Consider the following 14,813-nt stretch of genomic DNA (forward strand, 5'->3'; position numbering starts at 1 on the left):
GGCAGTGCTCCCCAAGGGGTCAGGAAGAAGGGGAAGGCCCTGGCTGTCAGTGGGTGGTGTTATGGTCTCAGGATTAGTGCCCAAGATGTCGGTGCTGGTGATAAGGGCACCTGCATTGGCAGCTAGTGCTTCAGCAATAAGCACCTCTGGGTGGCTCTTGGCCTTATGTGCCACAACGCTGTCCTTCTTCTCAAATTTCTTGCCGCAAATGTTGCAGGAGAACTGGTAGAAGGAGTCTGCATCATGTTTTTTCATGTGCCAGTTCAGGGAAGCCTTCTGTCGGCAAGTGAATCCACAGATCTCACACCTGGGGTGGGGGATGGCAAGGGATAAGAAAATAAGTCAATAAGCAAACAGAGAAACAGATCTGGAAAGGAGATGCGAGGAAACCAGAAAAAAGGACAGATTACTGCTGTCCTTTTTTTTTTTTTTTTTAATAACCTGAGTTTGCCTTCCTTGCTTCCTCAGAACTCTACTGATATAGTCTTGAGGTGGTAAGGACCAAGGCATTTCAACCCCACATCATTTTTTTATAGTTAGGCTTCTAAAACATTTCCAAAAAGTAATCGTAAAAAGGAGGATGGCAAGCACAACTAGCCGGGGTTGTGATTCTAAGCTTTACTGGGCTGGTGGACCCTGCAAGTCAAAAAGGGTTACTCAAAGAGAACATGGACATGCTCAAGAGGGCCTGGCACAGCAAGGCAAGACAGAAATACTCACTGCAAGGGCTTCTCGCCTGTATGGATCATCCGGTGCACTGCCAAGTTGTGGGAACTCTTAAATGCACGGGCACAGTATTCACAGATATAGTCCCTTTGATCTGAAAAGAAGCAGATAGCTCAATGTAAGTTTGGCATCTGGATCAGAACCAGTGTTGATTTAAACACTATACATCTGAAAACTGCCCTATGCTCCAACTGACAACTTTTAAAGCTCCAAATGACTTCACTTGGGAAGCAAGGCAACAATCTCAGTGTTAAGAACTTAGATCGCCCTTTCAGATATAGCAGGGGTCAGCAATGTTTTTGGATAGAGTGCCAAAAATGCCCACAAACTCAGCTTGTCAGATGTTGACGTGCCAGGGCACATGGTGGAGGAGCTGCAAAGGGTGTGATCCTTGTTGTAGCAGCACAGCCCTGGCCCCTTCCCTGCCGTCTGCCCTGAGGTGTGTGCGCCAAGCAAAATGCCTTCGCATGCCACACACTGCCACCCGTGCCGGGGGTTGCCTACCCTGAGATATAGCAAAGAAAAATGTGACTTGGAAGCAACAAGCTTTAATAGAAGTCCTGGCAGCTTGGTGGATTATGACTTCAAGGTAAGGCCTGACCAAGGCACCTTCATGTGATGAAAACAAAAGGGCACCATTGCAAAAGGCCAAACAAACAGGCCAAACAAAAAGAAACTTATAGAACATTCCTTCCCACTGGGTAATGAGAAGGGATTTGGGTTTTCTGTTTACTGCAGGAAAATGTGGATTTTCTCCTTTAAAGAAGAAAAACATGGATTTTCTACTTTAACGGATAAAAACCTAGGAAACTGTGGGTTTCCCTTTGCAAGCTGGCATCCTTCCAGCCTCCCAGGGGCTGCAGGGAGTGCCACATGCATGTGTGCGCGCGCACACATGTATATGGCAGCCAGGCAGTATGGTGGAGAGCAGCTTCCACAGGGCCCTCCAGGTAAGTCTATGGAGGCAAGGGTTAGCCATGTGCCCTCCAGGATTTCTGTGCCCACACAGTAGGGCACAGGGCTGCAGCTGGGCTGGACCAGTTCCAGGCAGGGGCCGCCTCCACAGCCCAGCAGGCAGAACCCAGCGTGGGAGGAAGGGAGCACCATGCTACCATGACTGGCAAGGTGAGGCATCCCCTACCCGCCTGACAGCAAGAGGAGGCATAACTCCATGCTGCCACCACTGCACCTCACCTTGGTGGCCATAGCAATGCATTGCTTCCTCCTGCACTGAGTCCACCCGCTGAGCTGCAGAGGCAGCTCCTGCCCAGAGCTGGTCTGGCCCAGCTACAACCCTACACCCTGTTCTGGGTGCAGAAATCTGCGGGGGCATGTGCCCCCTCCCTCCCCTCCCTTTGCCTGTGCTCATGCCCTCCCTTCCCCACACATCCACCCCATTCCTCACACATTGTGGAGCTGGCACCTGAGGGCAGGGGCCACCAGGTCAGGAATAAGGGGCACCAGCAAGGCTGGGAGTTGGGAGTGCTGTGGCTTGGGATTGAGGGGCAATGATATGGGTAGGGGCAGGGCACCAGCATATCAGGGGAAGGAGACACAGATGGACGACACGGGATGGGATGGGACACCTGCAGCTGGACCCACATCCTGGTGACTGAAGGTGGCAGGGGGAGCTCGGATTTTCCATAAGAAAAAAAAAAAAGCTGAAATCAAACGCCAAAATATACAGGTATTTGGAATGTATTTTATTATAATGATTGCAGCAATCTTAGGTTTCCAAATGACTTTAAAATTGTAAATATTTGGGATTTTTTAAAAGAGAAAAAACTAGGATCCCTGGTAATGAGAGACTCGGCTATTAGGATGCAGAAAACAGACAACACTCCAAGAGGAAGGAAACATCTTGTCATATGGGATGCTTCCCTTCACCCCGCAACAGCAGGATATTTTTAACTTTTCTCGCTCGCCATCCACTGATCAGATGGCAACTTAGGTTCAGACTCCCCTCATTCACGCCTGGTACCTGTGTGGTGCTTGGCATGCCGCAGCAGCTGCTTCTGGAGTCGGAAGAGACGGCCACAGGTGGGGTGGGGACACACATACTTCTTCTTCAACAAATGCTGGTATTTTATGTGGTGCTAGGACAGAAGAGGTTATAAAACTGAAAGAGCTGTGAAAATGAAGATCGTATCTGTTTTGTTGTCACCCAACACTGCTACGGCAAATCTCCTGGTGCATCACTGGAGAGCTAACAGAACGCACCCAGAGTTTTGAGATCTAATGAAAAATAAGCAAACCAAGTGAAATGGTCCATATGGATATGGGCCAACAAGACTAGACCAAGCTTCATTAGGAGGCAACAAGTAATAACCATTATCAAAAGGTAACTACGCAGAACTGAAAGGTAAAGTTGTAGTTTCGTATAGCAAAAACCAACTCCTTGACATCATCCTGCCTTTCTCTAGCCCCATAGTGCAACTGGGTGCAAGAACTCAAGTTACCTGCAGGTAACGAGGATGAGCAAGAACTGTGCCACAGCCTTCCATCTCACAGCGTACATACTGTATCGGAGGCTTCTTCCTAAGAAATACAGAAGAAACAAACCAGGTTAGTTGGCAAATACAAAGAGGAGGCAGCTAAAGATTGCAAGAAGGGGACAGACAAGCAGATTTAAATTGAAATTATGGAGAGTTAAGGGATTGGCAACTTTCGGCAGAACAGCAGATACACTGTCTGTTTGCCTACAATTACCCTGCTGTAAAAGCTAAACTGGGGCAATACAGTCCTGTTTCTTTGACAGCTGCATTGCCCCAGTCTAGTTTTCACCTCTGCTATCCCATTTTAATTTGACTGTTTGTCTGTACTCAAACTCTGTGCCAAAACCAACAACATGAATGAAAGATCCACCAGTCCATTTGGGCGAGTTAATTTCAACTTGTGTAATGAAAGTACCTTGCACGTTCACCACCTGTAGGTTTCCTTTTAGATTTCTCACTGTATAAGGTTATTACCATGGGGGTGGCAGTAACAGTGTTGCCTTATCACCTGCTTCTGCTAAGCTACCCACTAGCTCAAAATGAAATAAGTGGCATGGTTAAAAAGAATCTATAGCCAGTCCCACAGAGTTTACCAGAGTAATCTGTAATTGTTTCTTTACCATACATATTAAAATCTGTAATAAAAGGGCAGTAGGGAGCAAATTAAACTCCCCCACACAAAAGACATGAACACACATAACACTTAGAACAGTTTACATGTGGTTTAAACCTGAAGTGGAAAGACATACAAGTCTGCTAACCCAGTTTAAATCTGCCTAGAGTGATTCAAAACTATACCTGGAACATCAAGTACTATTCTGAACCAGTCAACTGTTATTGGGTTCAGTGTTGGGTGTGGACAGCAAGCATTCTGTCTCTCAGGTTTGGTCAGATATCCAGATATCCTACACTGCATTACATCTCCCCCAAATTGCTGCAAGAAGATGCTCTGGTATGCAGCCAGAACTCTACTGCCATGCACCCAACCTGTTTTGTTGGCACTTTTTAATTAAATGAACTCCCTTGCATGGGGTGGTCAATAAAGGCTACCTTTCTAATAACCAACTGGGTCCTCATTCCCTACTCAATGGCAGACACACAATTATGAACCAGTTTCCACTTCACAACATCTTGGAACAGTTATGTGTAGCCAGCCCATAGTCACTCACCTCCTTTTAGGCAGCCGAGGGCTCTTGTCATCTTTTCTCCTCCTTCCCCTCCTACAATAGTACAAGACGCATAGGGTTAATGATAGTGCTTTCAACACAGTCTCCAAAATACAGCTGAGATGTACAAGGAAAGCAAGTCAGTGCATGTGCAACCCAGAGCAAATTTCTGCGTTATGGGAGAAAACACTATTTCAGAGATGTGGAAAGTCCTGTTCTGGGGTGAGATAAAGAAAAGTCTTTCCACTGACTTCAATGGGCACAAAATGAGCCTCAATCTACCAACATCCCTCCAACCCCTCAGAACAGCACACAAGAGGGTCCCCCAGAAATAGGCTCTTTCTGGTGGGAACTCCAAATGGTTCTTCTGCAGGAAGCCCTTCCATTGAAGAGGCTTGCTCTTTGTACCAGTACAAGAGTGTCAAAACCTAGCAACCTATGCACTGTGCGGCCAGCCCTCTAATCCACTGCTCTGGATCTCAAGCAGAATGAGGAGCTGAAAGATCAAGAGATTCTTGAAAAATTATGATTTTACACATGCAATGTTTTCCCGTAGCTAAGTCAGTAGCCAGGCTCTTATTTGTATCATATGGATCAATTATATATTTGCACAGTAGCACCCAAAGTTCATTAGGAAGCTGGGAAGCCCTGTACAAAAGATTTTTCCCTCGGTTCCAAACAGATTACAGAGAATCTTTAGATCATTTTCTTTTCCATTATACAAATACTTGCATATAGTAGTAAAAAGAAATACAAGTGGTTAACATAAAGACACCTGATAAAAATCACAGAACTTAAGAGACTGTACTGCACTGAATAATAAGCAGTATGGTTTTGAAGGCCTGGCAAAGAGACCCAGCTATCTTACTTGAGCTTTTCCAATGTGACAGTGCATAGTACTGCAGACTGTTAAAGATAGTCAGTGACTGTTATATCAAGTTTGCTCATCTTAAGTATTGAAAAGATATCTGTCCAAACAATCTGATATCTGAAAGTAAAAGTCCTTTGTATTCCATCCTAAAACAAGAGCTTCCACATTGCTAAAGTCAATAAGCAGTCAAGCAAATACGGAAACCATTTCTATTTCTGCTCTGCAGAAAAAAGCACTGGACACAATCTAGAGACTAAGACACGAGGGAAAGACTAGAAATAAGACAGGACTTGAAGGATGTATGACATATTTGCTGGAAAAAAAAATCGTTCCAGCTTTCTAGTAATTTTTGTTGCTTTCCACTGAGCACTCCAAGATGCCAACAGAAAGTGGTCCAGAACTGACCACATTAGCTCAGATTACAATGAGGTCAAGTCTAAAAAGGTCAAGAATCTCTGGTTCAGAGCTACTGAAGGTGTCATTAGTCTGTGTGCTCCCCCCATTTCTGGGACATGTTTAGAAAAGTTACTTTTCAGAGTGTAACTGCAATTCAATGAATAGTTGCATTGGAAAAATATAATCAGCTCTATTCCTATTCAACAGAGGCCTAACAGACAATATTGCTGTTTCTAAACCAGGAATTGCAGGACTCGACAACTAGCTGACTTTATCAGTTCAGGCCAGCAGAGGAAGCTGGCTCTCTATTTTCCATTCAAAAAACCCATTTTTAGATCATGCTACACTTTGGGATTTGGGTTTAAGTAGTTTCTTAGCTGCTAGAAGAAACTATTTGTTTCAGTCAAGAAGTCACAATATTTCTTGAGGCCTCTGAGGTGCCTCCCAAACTACTTGCAACTGATGTTGTTTTGTTTTAAATTTATGCAAATATTTACTACTGTTCTACAAGTGACCATTTGCTTGCTGCAAACCTCGCTTGCTTCTAGACAGCTTGAAAACATTATGGGACCAAGAACACAGCTTTTTCCTGCAATACTCATACATGCTTGCTGCCCAGATGAAAGAGGGGCACCTGTTCTGTGGCAGTGTATAAACATTCACCTCTTTTTGGATGCACACTCCAGAGCAACAAATCTCACTTTTTCAGACTGGCATCCTCAGGTCTTTTTTACAGTGGGCTTCAGCTTGAGTTAAGGAGCCCATTAAAATCACTGGACTACTATACTCCATCTAAATCAGCTTGCAACAGAATACAGTTCAGATAGCATAGGTGAAGCAAATAAAAACATATTAAGAAAAGACCACTTAAAAAAATAATTTCATGCTATATGCACTCATTCAGGCAGACTAGTCCCATTACAGAACATTTAAGCTTGAACTACACTAAAACGTTGTTCTACAGGTTCTCTTTGCCCAGCACTAACAGGAAGCCAGAAAAGGTAAGTCTACTAAAATGAACAAATTTCAGTGTGTTAGTTTTCTGTCATAGGTTGGGTAAAAGCACTCCTACCACCCAAAAAACCTGGACTGGAAAACAGCCACTGGAATATCTACTTGGTGAGATGCTGACCAGAACGCCCACATACTCTAAACTTCTAGGAACATCTGTTTGTAGAATTTTACTCACTTCCTGGGTGGCTCCTCATCTTCCCGAAACTCACTTTCTTCTTTCACCTCCACCTTAATCTCTTTCTGTTTCTCTTTTTCCTCTTTCCCCTTCCCGGATTTTTTCCTTTGTTTTGGGCCTTCCCTGCAAAAATACAAACATGACACACTAGCACTGATCAGGCACTCTCCATCTATCATAGCACCCTCTGCAGCTAATACTGTAAAACTAGTGCTATCCCTCTCAAACCATCCAAGCAATTCCTGAAAAGAGTAAGTGGCACTTGTAACCACCAGGGTAACCTACCTGCAACTGTTATACTTTTAGTCAAAAAGAATTAGAGTAAGGAATTTAATAAACAACTCTGGGCTCTTTCAATCTATTATTACTATATCCACCTCATACTGAAAACAGGGATACCCTAACAGTGAATCAAGGCAGGACTGTCTAGTCAGTAGTGGGACTCATAGCTAATTGCTCTGAGCAAGGGAAACAATAACATGGCATACTTGGCCTCACAAATATCAGACTCCGGAATAATTCTCTAAGAGCTGCTATAGCCCAAACAGAAAGTTATGTGTTTGATGCAGAAATTATAGGCCTAGACTTTTTAGCTTGTTGTAAAGAAGGTCAAACTGGCTAGTTCAATCTTCTGGTCATAAAGCTTATGTATATAATCAAGCATACTTTTCTAAGTGAGGCTTGTAGGTTTCATCTCTTGGATCATCTTTGAAGGGAACCTCTTCTTCACTGATGAGCATCTCCTCTTCATCACTACAGATAGAAAGATATATTAGAAGAGATGACAGCAATTGTTTATAGGAAGGTACAAATAAATTAAAATGGCTCTTAATCCCAGGCATAGGAGAGGACATGGAATATCCTTCTTCCACAAGCAAAGTATAGCAAAACCCAATAGATCAAGGCAAGTGGGAGAGCTAAAATGCCCCTTCAGTGCAATTCAAACTTTCTGTGAATAGCCTGAGAGCAAAAAAAATCATGTTACTTTTTCATGCTTTACTAAGGCTTGAGCAACAATGATCCTTCAAGACAAATTAGAGAATTTACTAGAGAAAGAGCCAGGTTGTCTGGACAAAACAATCCAGCTTTCAGTAATTTTGTTTCCTCACATCAAATATCCTGGCATCTGCAGGCAACATTTTCAATCCAGGGTACAAAGGAAAGGCCAAGATTAAACTGTCTCATCTATGACAAGTTTGGGATCTTTTAGACTGAAGCGATAAGCAAGCCCCTTCTCATCTCTCTCAACAAGGAGGAGAAAAACCAAATAAACCCCACACCTCCAGAGTAGAGTTTCCTACCTGATTCCAGTTGGAGACTGATGTTCTTCTGTGACCTCTGAAAAGAAATGCCACCATTAAATTTCTACATTTGTTTAGAAGAGACACATATCAGACTTCAATGTGCACATCTGTCTCCAGATAGTTCTACCACGATTCTGAAATAAGGAATGAAGGTGTGTTCGGGGTAGACCGACAACATGCCTATGCCAATTTGATCAAGTTCATTGTTTATGGTTTGGTGCTAGTCTCTCCCTAGCCTAAATGATTAGCCTTCAAAACAGGCTGCTAAAATTTGAATTCCAAAGCTTTTGACTCTCATTATTTCTACCTACCATATTCAAGTTGGTCTGTGTTTGGTTCAGACTTGCAGATGAGCTGCAAGGATCCAGTCTTGGATCTGGAGCTACGTGAATTTTCTGTGTCACGTTGGCGAGCAGCAGCAGCTGCCCTGCTGCTACGCCAGCCCCGGCTGGGCCGGGCTGTGCTGACAGGAGACTCATGGCTGGGGGTGGTGGAAACCTCCTCCTCTTCCTTTTCTTCTTTGGGATCTGTGATGAAAAACAATTCCTTGGTTAATAAAAACACATTTCTGCACTTTGAATAAGCAATAACCTGACAGGGTAATATGGCAATCAGATCAGCCCCTTTGTGTGTGCTACTGAATGTATTTAAATATGACACACCTTTCCCCAAAAAATCAACTGCTGAAATTGGGCTGAGTTTCTTTAACAAGGAAATGCAGGGAGCAAAGTGCCTAGTCCTACAGGAACTGAATTACTCAGCTCCTCTCCAAGCTGGGTAAGCAGCCAGCAGCACCTGCTAAAACAGGTGAGGCCCCTATCTTGTTAGAGAACTTGCTGGCCCCTCTTCTCCAGCTGGGTGGACTTTGAATGAACTCCGCTAGAGCTGCTAGTTAGGACTGGGCTCTCAGTTGACCTGGCAGCCCACCCAGCTCAGCTCAAGAAGCAGAGCTGGGCAGTTCGGCTCATCCAGCAGCATCTGCCATGTCCTGCAGCTAGGGGGTTAAGAGAGCAGCCATAAGTTTTTGTTCCTCTCTACCCCTACTATAGCTGCCCATGTTTCTCTGAAAAAAAATAATTGTATGTACTAGTATTAAGGAAAGATTTTTTTCTTCTTGGCTTCATTTTTCAAAAATGAGGCATGTGTCTAATTTGGGGTATGCAGTATCTGAGAAAGTATGGTATAAAGGGGGGCTTTAACAGGTATGGGTTTAGAATTTATCACAAAACAATAAAATAGATTACATGTTCCACCCTTTACTTCACAAACAAGGCCTCTTGGAACATAAATAAGGCTTTAGTTCAAAGTCCTATGACACTGTTATATCCATTAGGTTTCTCTGCATACTACTGCATTCCTTTAACTTAAACTCAAATAAATTTAAAAGCATCTTATTAATCTTGAAGCATCACTAAGGAGGATAGATTGAAGGATCAACGTAGCTAGAAGGGTTGAAGCATATGGAGCTCAGTATTGGAAGCCCAACAAGAAACTGCCCTGACACGATGGAATCACAAAATGAATGGCAAAAAAACCCAATATGGCTGCACAAGGAACTTCTAAAATGTCTCAAACATAAAAGGAAAGCATACAGGCAATGGAAGAATGCGTAGGTCACCAAGGACACATACAAGGAAATAGCAAGAACCTGCAAGGACAAAAATTAGCAAGGCAAAGATAAAGAATGAGTTGCAGCTAGCAAAAGAGGTTAAGGACAACAAGAAGAGGTTCTATAAATGCTCTGGCCAGAAAAGAAGGACCAAGAAAACTGTGGCACCTCTGTTAAAGTGAGGAGGAACTCCTAACTAAAGAAGCAAAGAAGATGAAGTTACACATTAGCTACTTTGCCTCAGTCTTCACAAAAAATTAAGCTGCAGCCAGACACTTAATAAGGATTATCTGAATAAGGAAGGGGACAAGCTAAGGGAGGAGGTAACAAAAGAGAGAGAGAGAGCTTTTGTTGGGTGTGAATGAATTCAAGTCAGCATGAAATGAGCTTCATGCCAGGGTCCTGAAGGATGGCAGAGGAGATCTAGGAGCCCTTGGCAATGACCTTCATGAGATTGTGGGAGATGGGACAGGTACCAGAGGACTAGGAAAGGGCCAATGCAGTGTGTCTCTCTAAAAAAAGCAAGAAGGAGAACCCAGAAAACTACAGATCAATTAGCTTCACCTCAATATTTGGGAAGTTATCAGAGTATATCCTAAGGAAGGCCATTTGCAAGTATATGGAGGAAGAAAGGCTGATAACAAGTAGCTAGCATGGATTTAGGAAAAAAACAAATCATGTCAAACAAACTTGCTTTGCTAAGGTCCTGTATAACCTTTTCATAAACTGGAGAAATGTGGGCTAGATAAAACTACTACAAGGTGGGTGGATGACTGGCTCCATGGCCACAAGCAAAGTGTAATTCTTAACAGGTCCATGTCAGATTGGTCTGAGGTTTCACGAGGAGTCCCACAGGTTTGTCCTAGGGCCCAGCGCTGTTCAGTGTGTTTATTAATGATTTGGATGCTGGCATAGAAAGGTTTTTGAGCAAGTTTGTAGACAACACAAAACTGGGAAACACTGAGAACACACTGGAGGACAAGAGCACAATTCAAAAGGATTTCAACAGATTGGAAAATTAGGCTAGAGTTAACAGGATAAAGTTCAGTGTAGACAAATGCAAGGTGCTATACCTTGGCAGGAATAATCAAAAACACAAGTATAAAAAGGGTGACACCTGGCTAGATAGCAGCACTACAGAAAAGGACTTGGGAATCTTGTTACACAACAGACTCAACACATCTCTGCAGTGGGATGCAAGCTGCACAAAAGGTGAATGCGGTTTTGGGACACATCAATAGAAGCATTAGATGCAAGACACAGGAGGTGATATTGCCTCTCTACCTGGCACTGATTAGGCTTCATGTGGTGTACTGTGTGTAGTTCTGGGCTCCACATTTTAAAAAGGATGTGGAGAAGTTACAGAGGGTCCAGAGTTGGGAAACAAAGATCGAGGTCTTGGAAAGCAAGTCATATTAGCAGATGCAGAAGGAGGTAGGCATGTTCAGCTTGTGAAAAAGGTGCTTAAGGGGATATGATAGCAGGCTTCAAATACCTGAAGTGCTGCCATAAAGAAGAGGGAAAGCACTTTTTCTCTAGAGGTGCCGTCGGTCCCAAATCATACCAGCACCAATAAAAGGAAAGAAGACATTATCGGCAATTGGTTTCTTTGGCTGATGGGGCCGATAATGTTGCTGATAAATGCCCTGTGCATGTGCGCACCTGCAGTGCAGCACACAGGCAGCCAGGAGCGCAGCCCAGCAGCACAGAGGGCAGTATCTGGCTGGTAAGTCTGCTGGGGACAGGGCGTAGGGGAGGGGGACAGAGTGAGGCCCCTGTGATGAGGGAGGGAGTGGAGCTGGCTCTGGGGCAAGTGCTGAACAGTCAGGGTGGGGTGAGGTGCAGGACAGAGCTGCAAGCAGTTGTCTGGGAGGCACAGGGGGGTTTCATTGCCACATGCACCCCAGGAGGGCATGTGCCCTCTGGATCTGCTTGCAGGGTGAGGGCAGGCTGCTGCTGTGGGCTGTGGCAGGGGGTGGTGCTGGGCTTTTTCTGGTGGGGGGCCAAAGCTGGGGCTGTGCTCAGGGTGGGCAGCAGCGCTGGGAGGGCGGCTATCCCCTGCCGGGAAGAACCCAACGCCACCCCCAGCACCGCCCTGCAGCAGCAGCCTACCCTCACCCTTCATGCAGATCCAGGGGGCACCCTCCCCCCCCCCATGCCCTACTGGGGTGTGTGCAGTGGCAGGAGCTCCCCCCCGAGCCAAGCCATGGCTCTGTCCCACACTCCACCCCGGCTGTGTAGTGCTTGTCCCTGCCCCAGCCCCACTCTCTCCCTCAGTGCAGGGGCCCTGACCTGCCCTGCCTCACGCCCCTTCCCCCACAACAGATTTACCAGCCAGACACTGCTCTCCAAGCTGCCAGGCTGCATATCAGCAATCAGATCGGTATCAGCTGATATGGCTCATTAAAATTGGCCATTGGTATCGACCCAAAAAAATCTCTATCGGTGCACCCATACTTTTCTCTCTTGCTGCAGAGAGAACATGGAACAAAGGCTTGAAGTTGCAGCAAAGTAAGTTTAAATTGGATATCTGGAAAAAAAACTTTTTCTACTTTTAGAATTGTGATTAGAACAGTGAGGCAGTAGAACAGACTGCCTAGGGAAGTTGTGGACTCTCCATCACTGGAGGTATTCAAGAAGAGGTTGAATAGCCACTGGTCAGAGATGATCTCAGTGTTGCTATACCTATGTTCTACCATGGATATTTCCCATGCTGCTGGGCTTTGCTGGTTGCCCCCACTGCCTCTTTCAGTTATTAATGTGTCTGGGTATTTTTAAGCCTTCCCAGAGGCACTGTGTTGGCTGTGGGCAAGACTAGGGACTTTGACTGGGGTGTGTAAATGATCCTGCTGGGACCAAAGCCAGATGCTCCTCACTTGCAGGTCTTGCCCCTCCATTCTGAGTCAGACTGAAGGCCATATTTGGGGTCAGGAAGGAATTTTAGCTCATGGTCAGATTGGTATGGACTCTAGGGGGTTTTTTTGCCTTCCTCTGTAAAAAGGGCGGGGGAGAGGGGTGTTGTAGCCCTCTACCTGGAACCTCTTGAGCCTATATTGACATTTTATAGGAGCAGGATATTGGCTGCTGTGGTTTCCCTGCTTTACCTGTGGTAGGTTCGGGTGATAGGTCTATGTTGTCAGGGTTGATGGTTGTCTCATGAAGAGTTTAGATTATGGTTGTATGGCATGGCTTGGAGAGGGATGATTCCTGCCTCAGGTAGGGAGTTGGACTAGACCTCTGGAGGTCCCTTCCTGCCCTACTTCTCCATGACTAATTAATGCTCCCATGGACATAATGCAATTATTTCATTCAAACCTAAATTTATTACTGTATTTTCTCACATACAACAGACCCTGGGGCAAGATGCACACTTTGGTTTTGGAAAAAAGGTGCATGTGATGTGTGGGAATATATAGCATAAAACGCAGAAGCAACGAATTTCAGCAACTAAGTCATTAGACCATGAACTGTGTAAGTTGGTCCATGTTGAGTCTAATGTGTAGAAACCTTAAATACTGAATTTGAGAAATTTTGGCTGAATTTTCCCTGTTTCAGCAAGCAAGACCACAGTTACTATTAAGAGTTTGAAAGAGTCCTCTAACTCCCAACCTGTTTCCACTCTTCTAAAACATCAACATCTTGTTCTTCTTGGGTGTTGGATCTCATCATTAATCCTCAGATATACACATTTTTGAGTCATCAATAAAACTGACTTGAACAGTTGTGTTAGCAGTTTTCCCTCAATGAAAAACTGAATATTCCATTTGAGCCAGTTTAAAAAGTTGATTTTCCACCTGCCAAAAAACTAGCCTTTAGAGCCATGTGCCTCTTGATATTTAGTTAGTACGCATATGCAAAAGAAATTAATTTCAAGCTGCTAGCTCTGCTTAGTACTCCATTTGTTAATGCTTTAGCATATAAACTAAGCACCGAGCTAAGTTCCAAGAAGCCTGCATTCTAAATCAAGCATCCATTAATTCTTTTTTCCTTGTTCATTCAAGCTGTTTTCTAAGAAAGTTTGTCAAAGCAAGTGTTTGGCCCTGATAAATACATTATTTATTCTGTTCTACTGGAAACAACTGGAAGTGTTTTGGCTCACAGAGGCAGTCCTAACATTATGGACATAAGCAGATATCCTGCCTCAACCTAATCAGAAATCTCTTCTACAGTTTGCCTCTCTCTGCACTCAGGCTGGACTCCAGTAAAATATCAGCTCAAATACACAGGTGGGTATGAAATCCACTCAAGACTTCATTCTAAAGCCCTAATTCAGAATCCAAAAATAAGTAAGATCAAAAGTTGCCAACTTCTTTATCACAATTTCCACTTTCATCAAAAGGGGTCACTGGGGGTCACCCAGTTGCCTTTTCCTGCCTAGTGCAAGGGGTTGGACCCAATGATCTACAAAGTCCCTTCCAGCCCCTAACAATCTATGAAAAACACTTTCACCAACATAACCATGCTCTTCTATGCTTCTTTAGCTTGGTTCAGTAATACAGCAAACAAGTCTTTAGTGAAAAGCTAGCTGCTTTATTAGGATCAGCTGGAATTTCTGTCCTCAGAGCCTTTAAGCAAGATTCATTTGACATTGGCTTCTAGAAAGTAGCTGTTCAATACAGCTGCACGAAATTTCGCCGGGTGTTTTGTTTCGAAGCTGTTTCGATGAGTTTCGAGCTCAAAATAGCAAAATCAATACAAAACAGGAGCCTTCAAAACAGTTTCGAAACAAAACAAGGGCACCTGAACTGTTTCAAAAATTTTGAAACATTTCGAGTTTGGAAGTCGGGCTCCCTTAGATTCAGCGCCAGTCCCAGCCAACAGCAGCAGCCTCCTGTGTCATATGGTGCAGATCCGGGGGCAGTCCCGCCCCCCCCAGGAGGATTCTGGCACAGCCCCCAGCCCTCCCGTGTGTGCAGGACCCCGGATCTGTGTGCCAGATGACAGTATGCTGTCGCTGCTGGCTGGGGCCAGTGGCAGCACCAATCTTCCCAGCACTCAGCACAGACTGCACCCAGCGCCGTCCAGCAGCCAGCACCAAACATCCGCTGTACTCGCAG

The 14,813-nt window shown here is 44.6% G+C and overlaps 1 protein-coding gene across 2 annotated transcripts in view; it reads right to left on the reverse strand.

Annotated features, from left to right (window-relative positions):
* Window positions 1–14,813, reverse strand: part of ZFP91 (ZFP91 zinc finger protein) — a 22,993-nt gene that overhangs the window by 4,220 nt on the left and 3,960 nt on the right. Inside the window, exons 2-10 of one of the 2 annotated variants that reach the window (XM_025215208.1) lie at window positions 8,459–8,674; window positions 8,145–8,181; window positions 7,510–7,596; window positions 6,844–6,966; window positions 4,391–4,441; window positions 3,186–3,264; window positions 2,708–2,822; window positions 721–820; window positions 1–307 (exon numbers count right to left, since the gene is read on the reverse strand). The exon at window positions 1–307 is cut by the window's left edge and continues 4,220 nt beyond it. In XM_025215208.1, the coding sequence (XP_025070993.1) occupies window positions 1–307; window positions 721–820; window positions 2,708–2,822; window positions 3,186–3,264; window positions 4,391–4,441; window positions 6,844–6,966; window positions 7,510–7,596; window positions 8,145–8,181; window positions 8,459–8,674 (1,115 nt within the window). The remainder of the gene's footprint in view (window positions 308–720; window positions 821–2,707; window positions 2,823–3,185; window positions 3,265–4,390; window positions 4,442–6,843; window positions 6,967–7,509; window positions 7,597–8,144; window positions 8,182–8,458; window positions 8,675–14,813) is intronic. The other variant, XM_025215209.1, reaches the window with a different exon arrangement.

Source organism: Alligator sinensis, unplaced genomic scaffold (genome assembly GCF_000455745.1).
Source record: "Alligator sinensis unplaced genomic scaffold, ASM45574v1 scaffold998_1, whole genome shotgun sequence".
Taxonomy (NCBI): domain Eukaryota; kingdom Metazoa; phylum Chordata; order Crocodylia; family Alligatoridae; genus Alligator; species Alligator sinensis.